This window comes from Solea solea, chromosome 3 (assembly GCF_958295425.1).
Source record: "Solea solea chromosome 3, fSolSol10.1, whole genome shotgun sequence".
Lineage (NCBI taxonomy): Eukaryota > Metazoa > Chordata > Actinopteri > Pleuronectiformes > Soleidae > Solea > Solea solea.
Window position 1 is genome coordinate 8,896,278 of NC_081136.1, and position 13,515 is coordinate 8,909,792.

At 38.8% G+C, this 13,515-nt stretch overlaps 2 protein-coding genes across 4 annotated transcripts in view; both read right to left on the reverse strand.

The window, feature by feature from the left end:
• dock11 (dedicator of cytokinesis 11) overlaps positions 1-6,411 on the reverse strand; it is a 54,335-nt gene extending 47,924 nt beyond the window's left edge. For 2 of the 3 annotated variants that reach the window (XM_058624749.1, XM_058624748.1), the window contains exon 1: positions 6,050-6,410. In XM_058624749.1, coding sequence (XP_058480732.1) covers positions 6,050-6,154 — 105 coding nt within the window. In that variant the 5' untranslated portion in view covers positions 6,155-6,410. Of the gene's footprint in view, positions 1-6,049 lie in introns of all 3 variants that reach the window. The other variant, XM_058624750.1, reaches the window with a different exon arrangement.
• Positions 6,412-7,517: 1,106 nt separating this feature from the next.
• On the reverse strand, positions 7,518-12,696 carry haus4 (HAUS augmin-like complex, subunit 4). Its single transcript, XM_058625279.1, has 9 exons — positions 12,502-12,696; positions 12,170-12,309; positions 10,865-10,996; positions 10,128-10,268; positions 9,927-10,023; positions 9,673-9,818; positions 9,349-9,479; positions 8,770-8,838; positions 7,518-8,622 (listed from the first exon to the last, which is right to left on the reverse strand). Exons 1-9 carry the CDS (start codon positions 12,566-12,568, stop codon positions 8,436-8,438), a joined length of 1,110 nt encoding a protein of 369 aa, XP_058481262.1. The 5' UTR covers positions 12,569-12,696; the 3' UTR covers positions 7,518-8,435.
• Positions 12,697-13,515: the final 819 nt, after the last annotated feature.

Consider the following 13,515-nt stretch of genomic DNA (forward strand, 5'->3'; position numbering starts at 1 on the left):
CACAAGCTGTCTTTTATTGGGCTTTCTTCTCTTTAACTCGAGACAGACAACTCTTCTTTTGCCTCCTTTTCATACTCATCTCTTAAACTAGAGATGGGGATATGTTGGTAAACATTGGGACCATCTCCCCTGGAACTTGGCTGCACATGATAATTTTCGGGGGAGGGGGGTAAATATCATTCTTGAATATTCTTGTGTTTGTGCACAAGACAGTAAGTGGAAGAAAGTTTCCCCTTCCCCCTTTTTCCTAACCAGGAATTTGAAATGAGCCAGTTCCACAAAATGTTCTCTTAAGTTTTTCCACCAGACCCTGACTTGAAACCCCATGAAACCACCAATGCTCTAATAATACTCCTTATGTGTGTTCCTAAAATGCTCTGTGATTTAGTTTTTCAGATACAGAATCACTATTTATTAGACACCCAGCAGAAAGACACAACTCCTCTGTGTCTGCTGAAAGCATTACTCATTGCTGTGCTGCTCCTGCTGTTGCTGCACCCTAGGCAGCGGCTCTGCTTCCTGTCATGTGCAACAAAGTGAACCGCAGCTTTACATGTCAGAGGCAACCGCTCAGCAGCACATGGTAGCTCGACGACCACACTGATCATATTACAGAGAGAGAGAGAGAGAGAGAGAAACAGAGAGAACGAGAAAAGCTTGTTAAAGTGATGAGAGAAAGTTCTACTTTCACAGAGGAAACTAGTTGAAGAATTACAAAGAGGCAGCTGTGAGGCCACAATTTCAATGATTGAGAAACCTAGAGAAAAAGATGCTAAAACACGAGAGGACATGACCTAACACATGGGTGTAACTGTATGATGCACGCAATCAGGGCACTAAACCATCTTTTTGTGTCACAATCTGCCATTGCGCCTCGCACGTTCTCCTCTTAGCTATGAACCTGGCCAAGGAACACACACACACACAAACACACACACACATCATAGCCTTCAGGGGGCTATGATGAAGATGATGATGATGATGCCAGTGAAGGTACATTTCCAGATGTCTGTGTCCCATTACAGTTCGGCACTTGTAAAGCGCTCAAGTCTCCAATAGGACCAGATGGATTTTATCATGTTGGCTTGCACTGTTTACACTTGCACACAACAGATGAGTGCACACACATCATGAACACACAAACTGGCATGTAAGTCACATACAGTATGAGGCAAATGTCCCACAGCTGACCTTAGGGTAAGTGCTTCAGTCTGTGTGTATGTGTTCAGCCACACATTTACATATATTTCTTTCTGGCCAAAAATATAAATTAAAGTGTATTAAATGAACTGGATTTCTTGCTGAATTAACTTTATTTTACATCAAGGATGTGTACATATTTACATTTATATTTAAATACGATATCAAAGTTGTTTTTTTTCCATGATCCAAAACATTTTTATGATAAAATCTTTGGATTATTTTTAGGTATTCATCCATTCATCCATCCAATCCATACCTTTTCTTCTTGAAATGTACAGTATGTAATTTCTGGTGATAGGTCTTTCAAACAAAACAGTAACATAGTTTGACGATGTTGAGAAAATACATTTTGTTGCAGATTTGTATGGATTTAAAGAGTGTTGGAAACATTTTGACTCATGTAAGTACACGTCTCAATAAAAACATATAATATTAGTCTTGTTGTTTTTTAGATATTCTAATGCAAAAGTGTTCCTCTGTAAGGGTTGCATGAGGCTAGACTGGAGACTGGGGGAAGAAGCTGAGGAACCCAAAGAAAGAGAACCTCCTCACTGTGAGGCACCAGTGAAAACCACTGCACCATCATTCTGCCCCTCTACCCAACCAACCCACAAATCTATTCTCAAAACATGATATAATAGATCAATTATTTCACTGGACTTCATGTTGAAGCAGGAAGAAAGAACTAGACTCAGTGTAACACATTTCTATGAACTGCATACTAGTGTGATCTCATAGCAGTGGTTACGTACACTGCTACACGTCTAGTTTGTTCCAATAATTGGTGATAAAACCACACAGAGGAAACAAATTATAAGACCTATCAAGAACAAAGTTGAAACACAGTTACTTTTAAGTTACTGACATTGTCCTCACTTTACGATATTCAGCTTACCCATTTGCCCGACAAGTGTTTCTTTTCTTTCAAGAATTTCTCGCTAACCCGAAACTTAATAGTTTTACTGGCATCAGAGCGATTCTGTTCCCAAAAGTCTTATTTACGACACATACTGTATTTTTACTTGAGGTGTGTGTGGGGGGGGGGAGCACAGGTGGAACTAATGATGTTAACGACAGCTCTCCTCCACCAGTGACTGCAATACAGTGCAGCACCTAATTAGCTACATCTGCGTCTGACGATAATTCCAAATGTTCAAGCGCTGTGAAAAAGCCTTTTAAGCTTCAGTGTTGCGCCACATTTTTACCCCTGCTCGTGGTTAGTGTCGAGTTGATCTGTCTCCCTTTAACGGTTCCTGAAATATAATCAAATATATAAATATGCAGCTCTACAAGTCTGCGCAAGGTCTAATGATCTCCACATTGACTGTAGATTCTGCTCATAATACATGCCTTAAACTTTTTCCTCTTTACTGTGTGTGTCTGCTGTTGCTGGCCATCAGATTATAAGGGGTTGCAAAACAAAATCTTAGTAGAATCAGGATTGTAGCGTGACAGACTCATAATCTATTCTTAATGTTTTTAACTATGTTGGTTTTAATTGTGTCCTGACAAGACAAGAGTTTGAGCTCAGAATAAGTAACTAACATGTAACAAGTCATCCATAAACAGTACTCCACGAGATAAGGGCTATGTGAGCTCTCCCATGAGTGCACAAACATTTTTATATACAAATGGATCATTAATCACTGACACAGAGATGGACTTTTTCAGTATAAGAATTTCAAGCTTGGAGAAGACCATCACGTGCACACGGACACGGTTCCACATATTTTAAATAGTCTACAAGAATACGAGACGTATCAGAGAAGTATGGTGGCCTTTGTATACCAGAAAATAAATTGTTATTCTTTGTTTATATAATAACCCTCTCCTTTCAACACTAAACACAGATTCTGACTAATTTGTCACTTTGGGCTGCTGTAGACACATGGCAGTGCAAGATGACGGCCTCTGTAAAGCACACAGTGCCATATAAAAGGCTTATTTTAAGCCTATAAAATAATTACCCAATGATTTTCATTTTAAAGTAATGATACACGTATACAACTTAGTGTTACACACTGGCCTTTAATGCGTTCCTTTCAAATGGATGTAGCCTTGGCCTGAGGAAGAGGTCGTGAGGTGATACCCAACCTTTAGTGAGTGTTTCGCCAGGCTTCCAGTTATTAACCTCCATCTTACACCAGAGCCAACAGGAGGCTCACGCTGCTCTTTCTCCAAACCTTCTAACTGCAGTTTTACTTGTTATTCCATCTTTCTGATCACATTCCACAGACAGAGCTGGGAATCGTTTCAACACCCCACCTCCACTGTAAACAGCCATGTATCCCACCCTTTGTCCTCACAATCCTGGACTGGATATTAGTGCCTATAGCTATGAAATAATCCATTCATGTTCCTGTTTGCATGTTAGAGTCCAATGAATAGTCATGCCTACATCATATTCACATATTCATATTCAGGAAGTTACGATTTGATTACGACACACATTTGTCGTCATAATGTGAATATAATCAGAATTCTACCCTTAATCTATTTGTTTTGAGTATGACTTAATTCAGGTAAGGTAATGTGAGGACGCCATTTACATGTTAGGTCAGGTTATTTGAATCTTGCTGTAAATAAAGTCTCTTACATATCAGCTGATGGAAATTCCCATGACACAAGATAACACAAATTAACCTACAGCTGGTACTTCGTACATACTTCTCTTGTTCCATGTCATATGTAAAATTTTTCTTGTAAACATGTTAAATACATGTTTGTTATCTGAGAAATCTACAAAGAGCACGGATAAAGCGATTCAGACGTGTCAACTTTATGGCGATCAGGAAGACACAGGGGAAGTACGGTCACAGAACGCCTGAGGGAATCCCCATGTGAGAGGAGCGCGGGCCATGCACTCTCCACAAAACAGCATTTGTTCTCAGTTACCAAGCCAACCATTTACTCTGCTGCCAAAACCTGCTACACTGAATCACACACACACAACATGAACACACAGGACTAAACACACGCACACACGCACTTCTGTGGTAGAAATCAGAACCTCATCACAAGATTATTAATGCTGGGAAAACTCTTAAGTGTCACACCCCTGTAGATGATCATCATAAGACTGCAGCACAATCCCAAGGGGACAGTAGTTTATCTCTTACACAAACACATCCAGCCGCACTCTTTAAACAGACACACATGAGTGACTCTTGTGTTTTTTTTGGGTCAAACCTGCAGTTTGTCATTGTCACACAGTGAGAGTGTGTTTGAGAGTCATCAGCTGGTTTCAGTTAAACCATCTTGAAAACAAGATATTAGCAGCATCACAGTAAGTTTCAAGAAGGGCTGGGCAATAATTCAAAATTGCAATTTGAAACAATGCAACTGGCAAATTGCAAAGGCTACAATTGAATTCTTCTACTTTTCTCAGATTGTTCTGCCACAAGTAAATAGTGAACATCCTCCTTGCATTCTTTTGACGGTATCTCATGTGTTACCACTGAACTGAACTGTAGCTTAACTTAAAACAATATCGCAATAATGTCCAAAAAAAATTCAGCCTTGTTAAAAACAATATATCATGATAAAGCTTTCTTAAATAGGAAAAAATAACAAAGATTATAAGTGTGTGTGTAATGTGTTACTGTCATGTGTGAAATATTTCTGTTTTTGATGTTTTCTGTCCATAAGAAGTTCTACAAAAAAATATGTCTTTAATAATCTGACAAAATATCGGCTGATTTGAAAGTGTTTATTGTGATTACTTTTTTGGCCATATCACTACATCCTTTTTCAATGCACAAAAATTGCACACGCCTCTGACTTAGTGGAAATTATTTCACATACACACTCAAGTGCTGCATCAGCAGAATCCTACATGCTATTTATCTCAATCCAGAATCCACTGTGTCTAATCCCTTCTCATTACTACAAAACCGCAATCAGACACCAGCACTGGTAGTCATTCCTGAAGATGAAGGGAATCCAAACAATGAAAACATATTTACTGATTTGCACACACGCCAATAGCAAAACACATCACTTATGGAGATTGTGGTGCTCCTTTTTTCTGCACAATGTGGCCACCACTGCTCCAAGGCGAGGAGAAGGGGGAAGCCATGCTGCAGCTGTCTAACTGGCACAGTCCTCCTCATCCTCCAGCCAGGCAGCAGGCTGCACACAAAAGGAGCCACACAACACAGAACAACCATGTGGACAATGTCCCACACATACACACCATGTCCTAACACTGCTCATTTGGAAAACCAAGACAGCACATGAGAGGTAAATTCACGGCCATGACAGCAGTGACACAGCATGGAGGATTGTGTTTAAAGAAAGAGTGTGGTGGGACAAACAGTGGATGGAAACTGAGGCGTAAAAAAGGAGTGTATCGGTTAATGTGAAAGAATGCATGAGAAGATAATGAGAAAAATGTCTAATTGTAATTTTTCTTAATGCTAAGCTTCCGTTTACACCATGTAATAAAAAGTCAATTCTAATGCAAGGTCAAGAACTTCAATGAGAATTAATTACTTTTTTTTTTAAATGGCACAGGTCACAATAGATCAACCATCACTAAAGCTATAACTGTGCTAAATTTAAGACAAGTCATACAATTGTAAGACCTTACTTTAGACATTGCAGTGATACAGAAAATGTGTTAATTCAAGCCACACTTTGGAATGAATTTTAGCCTTTTGTGATTTAAAAAAATATCGATTTCGCGATATGAAAATATTTAATTGTCCAGCTCTTGGGGACACGCGTGTCCTCATCCCCGAAATACGAATAAGATGTGAGTGGAGTTAGCAAGCTAACATTGTCATGGTATGCTAACACAGACAGAAAGACAGACACAAACAGACAGACGGCGGTTATAACGTACCACCAGGTCCACGGTGCTTCTCACAGCCTCTGACACGCTCTGCCGGACCTCCGCGGCTGTCCCGGGTTTGCTCAGCCTCTTTGTGAATTTCCGCACCTCCGACATGGTGGGTCCCTCCGCTCAGCGTCCGCTCCGTGAGAGTACCGGCGAGAGAACGAGCGCGCCGCAGCACCGGACCAAGCGGCGGCAGCGCTGCTGTGACAGTCAGCCAGATGCGGGGCGGGAGGGAGGAGCAGCAGCAGCAGCCAGAGGTGGATTCATGTCGCGAGGCGGGGCGGAGCTGATGTTGTGATGATGGTGATGATGCTGCTGCTGATGCTGCTGCTGATGACGACGAAAGGAACTTGCTATAGAGCGAAATGTCTCAGTCCGATCTACTTCCGTTTCTCATCACTGCAGCGGAAATATCAAAGATCGTTTATGGAAGAAATGCATTGCTATCTACGGAAGGGGATGAGGGCCATGTGAATATTTTCCAACTATTTTTAAAAACATATTTTTAAGTCAAAATTCATAGAAAATGTTACAAATCGGACTTTTAACACCTTTTTTTCGTATCTTCTCAAAGCTTTTCTTTTATGCTCCCTTGAGCACTTTGTTAAGGGTTGTTTTCTAAACGTTTCTGTACAGAATCTTGAATCTGCACGTTTCCCCCATTTCATACACCAAATAATTAAACTATACACACATTTCTTGTATGCATTTGAATATGTAACAGTCTTTTCAAGCACTTCTTTTTTTTTATCACAGAAAAAAGTGCAATATGCTTTACATTGAACAAAAATATAAGCAATTGGCCTTATTTCTGAATAACATCGCTATATGACATACTTTATTACCGTTTAGCAGCTAAATACTACATTCATTAACTACTAATAAACTTGTTTGTGAAGAACCACCTTAGGGTGAAACTGCTTTATTCACAATTAAAGAGAAAATCAGCAGTTTGGATGATACAGGACTCTCCTTGTATTTATTAAACGGCACAAGTGAAATTGCATTTCGTCTTCATTTCATGTAAAGTGATCATTTACGATTTATTTTCCAAGTAAATGTTAATGGTGACCCATGTAAGAGGGCAACTGTTATTTAAGGATAGGATTGTGACTTGACGTATGCAGATGTCAGTCAGAAATGAAAGTATGCTGCCCTCTTGTGGTAGAGATTAAAAATTGCAGACACACGCTATTGTTTTCTGAGCAGAAAAGAGGTTCGTAATGTTAGTTTAATGTGAAGATTGGTGACAATTGTATTTCATATTTTCATAACATTGCTAATAATGGCGTGACATGTGTTGCATATCATGTGGACCAGTCATTCCCAGAAACTGTGTGGGGACTAACCAACCTTTTACTTAAGAATTGTGAAATAACACATGCATAAAATAGAGTTTTATTTACAAAACATTTATCTTTCGGAAATGGTTCTGTTGTCCATTTAAATATTAAGTGATACAGAAATGGCAGTACTTGTGACATGATTTTATTGTAAAAAGGGTCCCCATGATGTGACATTACTTTAAAAAGTCAGTGCCCATATAAAAGGTTTGATGTGGAATATCTAGGTTATTTAAAGTTAGTGCACTACATCTATGGCTGTAACCTTTACAGCAAAGGTTGATTAAATGCTGCTTTAAAGGCAGTGAAGGTTGTCTGCAGAGTTGTATGCATGAATTCTATTCCAACTATAAGCTGATAAAATTTACCATGTAATAGGTCATTGTGAGTGTTATAAGGGTTCCCACACCTTGGTTGACATCAAATTCAAGCACTTTACAGGACCAATTCTCTTAAATTCAAGGACCAAATGTGCTTACACAGCTCAAGATGGGAGGGCTTGTAAGAACTGCTTCGTCCATGTGTCCACTTTTATTGATTTGCAGCACGGATCCTGGGCAAGCCAGTCTTTGTAATTTTCTTCGGTGAGCCAGAGATCTTGGAATTTGCATTTCCCAGGCATCACGTAATTTGCTCCCTCTTGCTTAACGTTACTCGTCATTGTTCTGTGCAGAATCTCACATCAGCGTATATTCTATGTGGGCCTAGTCTAAATATCAACTGAACTTCTTTCTTGCACAAAATTCAAGCACTTTCAATGACCCATGTCTATTTATGACAATTTTCAAAATCTTTCAAATTCACAAGTTTCGAGGACCCGTGGGAACCCTGCATTATATTTCTATGTTTGGGAGAATACACACAAAAATAACAATACTATTATAATGAAATGAGGCTTGTCTTTTCTTAAGAAAACATATTACTGAAGCAGTTTAAATAGTTGAGTTAAGAGCAGATTCTGTCAACCAGCAGTCTGTAGACTCTGTGTCATGAGCTCTGACACACTGCAATACAGGGGGTGGGTGGCGTCCCATAATCACATATGAAATTCACTTATTACTGTATTGCATGAACTCCTGCACAGCCCAGTTTTTCATCTCAATCTCCTGTCGTAATTTGCAGTACTCCTGAGCCAGAGCCTCAAAGTCTTTGCCCAAGATCTCAAAGGAGGCCAGTTTTAACTCCACAGACTGCTTCTCCACCTGACACGCCTTCAGCTCTGACTCCAGCTTTCCTCTGGAATTGAGAACAACATTCGATTAACACAAAAAATTGCTGAGATTAGTTTGTTAACATTAGTTGCCCTTCAGAAAGCTCCAGCAGAATGTAAAAACATGACAGAGCACAGAAGAAAATGATATCGACAGACACAAATTGCCTCACCGTATCTTTCTATGAGCAGATATTGCATCTGCAGTGTACGTGTCCAACTGGATTTCGACCATTTCAGCCCTTGAAAAGGAAAGAAAAACAAATTTAAATGGACATTTGGTTTATATCGCCATCTTTTCTCTTTTCACGTGAGGTAATGACTGCGGTTAGTGTTATTTTTCATTGTAATAATGTTGCTATGTTTTGGGCTTGTATGCCATCATGCTATGTGATATTAGCGTTAAAAAGACACATGAAAAGAAAATGATGACTGATGGTCACAGTATGTAGCAGACTTCAACATTTGTGATTAATCACATCACTGAACAACTGAGTAAAAATATAATGGCTTAAATGCAGAATAATTGAAGAATATACACTTAAATTACAATAATCCAAAGGCATTTTTCTTAAGATCCTTAAACAGTGACATTTCAGCCCATAAATAACACACATTCCTGAGTTTTGCATGTCAGAATATGAAAGAAATGTGTACATTAATGTGGTATAGTATAGTTTTGATGTGCACAAATAAAATGTCTACATTGTGAAGTGTATTCATTATAATAAACGGCAGTGAAATCTCCTTACTTTATCTTCTGTAAGACTAGTTCACATTTGCCTTCAAAGTATTCCAACTTCTTCCCATCCAGATCGGTCTGGGTCTTCAGTCTGTGGTCCAGGATGAGAGACTGAAGGAGCTGAACACACTTAATCAGCTCCTGGTCAGGGAAAGAAAGAGCAGAATATGGAATATTGTTTTGATACTTTGCATACCCACATAAAAATGATGTACTACTTTTGTCTGAATTCCTAGTATTTGTTTTCAAATGATGCAAAAACAACAGAATTCTAATCAATTAAAACACACAGACACATTTAGGTTATATTCCTTATCATAAATAAATCATTTACAGAGAGGTAGAGTTGAGTCTGTCTCTGCAGGAGTACTGTGTTTTCCCTGCAGGTCTCCTTCAGACTCTCTGCCCGTTTCTTCTCCTTGTCCAGCAGGACGGAGAGATGTGACAACTTGCTGTTCTTCAGACCCTCACTCTCATTCTCTAGAAGAGATAACAAAGCAACACCCTGAGTGAGATGTCCATGCAAAGATGTCATCCGACATAAAGATTCTAAAACTAAGTTTGCCAGTAAATGTGGAGTTACTGTACCCCATTCAGGTTGATAGTAAGAGAGAAGGTTCAGGCACTTTTTCTTGAGATGTTTCTCCAGCTCTCTGGGTAAACTCTGTTTCATTCTTTGTACTGTCTGGAAAACATAAATATAGAATGGGCTCAGGGAAACACACTCAGCCAAAATGGAATAAAAACTGAACAAATACTTAATGGCTGTGCTGTAAGTTTATGACTTACCTTCTCTGATGGCATGAGCTCCAGCACCTGTTGTGGGTTCAGGCCCAGAACGGAGGGCTGGTCCTGGTTGGTAGAGCTACTGGGATCCAGCATTCTGACACACTGAGCCACCAGCAGACACTTGTCCACTGTTTCACAGAACTCCACACAGAAAAAGCAAAGCAAATTACCTATTACATGTGTTTATGTTACATGTTTGTTTGTTGTAATAAAACATCATAGTGCCCCCCTTAACCACCTTCTGCTACTCTAAACAAAAGCAGTTTCAATGAATGCAAACCTGGTCATTTAAATTCAACACGTGTTGCAATTGTGTAACAAATTGTCTTCTAATTTTCTGCTCAGTATGAGGAGTGATAGCCCATAGTGTTGGGCTATCATATAGGGAGAAAATTAAAAAACCAAATCTACCTCTATGGTGCGTTTTGCCAAACAAACTAGCACAAGGAAAAATATACATTTATTGCAGGTCAAGCAGTCTTTGCAATATGTATATATCTTGGGAGATATGAATCCTGTGCATGTTGATATCACAATGCAATACGCTTTTGATATATTGCAGCCCTACATCCTATGAAATACCACAGTGCTGTAAAGTACAGTAGATTTCTGGGTATTTAAGTCAAAAGGAATTTAGCTGTGATATGGAGGTGATGACAAATGAATAACCAAAAAAATAATAAAAAATGTTAAATCACTATATTTTTATAATGTGCCAGTAAGTTTAGGAAATACACCATTGTCTGGTCAGGAGGTACAGTGGTATGGTGCTTCCTGACACAGCAGTCCTGGATCATCTCCTGCAGCCCTCTGTAGAGGCTCTCAGAGTGCAGCCAATGACGCCTCTGGGTCTGCAGCTTCTGCTCAGCCTGGAAGAGACATAGACTTAGTCCAAACTTTATTGTCATTCAGCATTGTTCACGACAGAGTGTACAACAGAATGACATTCTGTTTCAGTGGCTCCAGAAAAGTGCAATATACATATACACACACATCACATATACATATATATATATATATATATATATATATATATATATATATATAAAAAAGAGGACAATAAGATATAAAAATATAAAATAAATAAAATAGGTCATAGAAATATAACTAAAAGTATTTACATATAGGAGCATAGCACAGTGTAAATTGGATAGAATCAGAAAAATGTTACTTCACTATTGATTCGAGTCAAATGATACATTGCAGGAGAATGATAATATTGCACAAAAAAAGTGAGTGCGACTGTGTAAGGCGTATTGCTCAGGATGTGAGTTTGATGAGAGTGTATGGGTGTGTGGAGATTGGGGTGGGAGGCACTGATAATTTCAGCAGCCTGATGGCTTGGGGAAAGAAGCTGTTGAGGAGTCTGGCTGTTTTGGCAAGAGAAAATCAACTGTTAGTGCAACAAACTCAGGCCTCTAAATGCCAAGGAGGGTTTATGTTTATGTGACTGTAGTTCTAAATGGTTTCCAGTAGTGGGCAGTAAGTCATAAACTACTAACTGTGTTATTAAGAATCTTTTCTCATAAATTTTAGGAAGAAGCAAAAGGTTGTTTGCTCTAACTTAAAGCTGCAGTGCACCTAAGTGCAGTGTTGTTGTTGATGTTATTATTCAAACCATGTAACATTATTTGTATGGTTCTGTCAAGAATTACTTTCAGACCTGACTGAGGGAGCGTATACAGCTGAAGTGGAGGGGCGGGTTAGGACAAGTCGCATTTATCCAAAGAAACTGGTTTTATGAATAGTAAAATTAATGTCTGAAACTATTAATGGGCGCTACTTTTCAGTCACACTCCAAACTTTTTTTTGCAGCCTTCTCAGTTTAGTAGTGCAATGTTCTGTCTGCCTTGACATAAAGCAAATCACTTTGCCACCGGGTGACATGATAGATCCAAACACTGCTTGTGGAGGTGAAGTGTGAATGTAAGAGACATTTGTTTATATTTAAAAGTGACACACACTACTGTTACGTTTGAAATACATCAGCTGAGAATTGAGCTGAAAGTTTTGTCCCAGTGTGGACACAGTGCCGCCGATACCTTGTCCAGCTCTGATTTCAGTGACACAGTAAGTCCAGTCTGGTCCACATGTTGGGCCAAAGTGGCAAGTAGTTTACACAACTGTGGGTTCCTGATCAGATCTTCTTCGGTCATGTCACTCAAAGGAAAGGAGGCAAGAACTGGGTGACAAGAAAGCAAATACAGTGAGCACAACTGCAGAATAATCAATGTGGAAGCAAAATGTTAATCTGTCATCTATTAACTTCTCTTCGTTATAGGATAATTAGCTTTAAAGCACCATAAGTCTTTTTTTTTTTTTTACAACGTAGCAGTCTTAGCAGCAGTAAACAAGTCAAAAAATGGTGCTTTACCTTGTTGGTGCAAACTGTCGCCATTCCCAAGAGATGTCATATAAATAGGGTCGGGTCCGGCGGACATTTTCAACTGATTTATGTTCTTATATAAACAAGAAATCTGTTTTTGTAATCCTGAAGACGACGAAAGAAAAATAAAATGTTTCTTTCCTGGTTGGAGTTGCGCGCGTCGGCAAGGAGTGTCCTGATTGGCTTGCTCGCTTGACCACGTGATCATCAGGGTGTGCAACGGTAATGTTTTGCCGACCAGCAACAGCTGCCTGACTCCCGCGGGGCCGCGCAGAGAAAAAGGGAATACAAAATAAATACACTCTGCAGATAATACATTATTTGAAATAAAATTATACAAAACAATTACATTTTAAGAACAAAGTGAATTTTATTTGGATTGCTGGTGATACATTTTACGTAGTTTAGGCATGTTTCAAAGCTGTAATAGTAGTAGTAGTAATAACATTCTAATGACAGTATTAAATACATTTATGAATCAAAAAAGACTCATGTTAAATGATATACTATTTTTATTGTAATATATAACACTTAAAAAACACTACAAGTAGACACAAAGAATAGTTCAGATAGAATAAAATTATTTCAAGGTGTATCATGGTTGACTGAATATAAGAGATTGATAAGAGTATAGGTTGTAGTAACACCACATACATTAATAAAGGAAATATAAAGGAAATGAAGTATGCAAGATATAATTGAGTGCTGGGCACAATATAGATCTGACAGAACTACAGGGATTCTCTATTCACACAGAGCGTTTCATGTATGTGCCCATAAATGCTCCACTACTCACAATTGTAAGGAGTATGCAGGAGCATCACTAATGTATGTGATATCATTATGTTGTGTTAATGACATCATTTTCAGTCTGACATTTCTGTGATTCATAATTTTACAAATTGGTTAATAACATTGATCTGTGAAGGCCTGTGTTAGTCCCAAAACCTTCTCTCCACTCTGAATTTGGGGTTCCACAGCTGTTAGTATTCCTGTACTGAA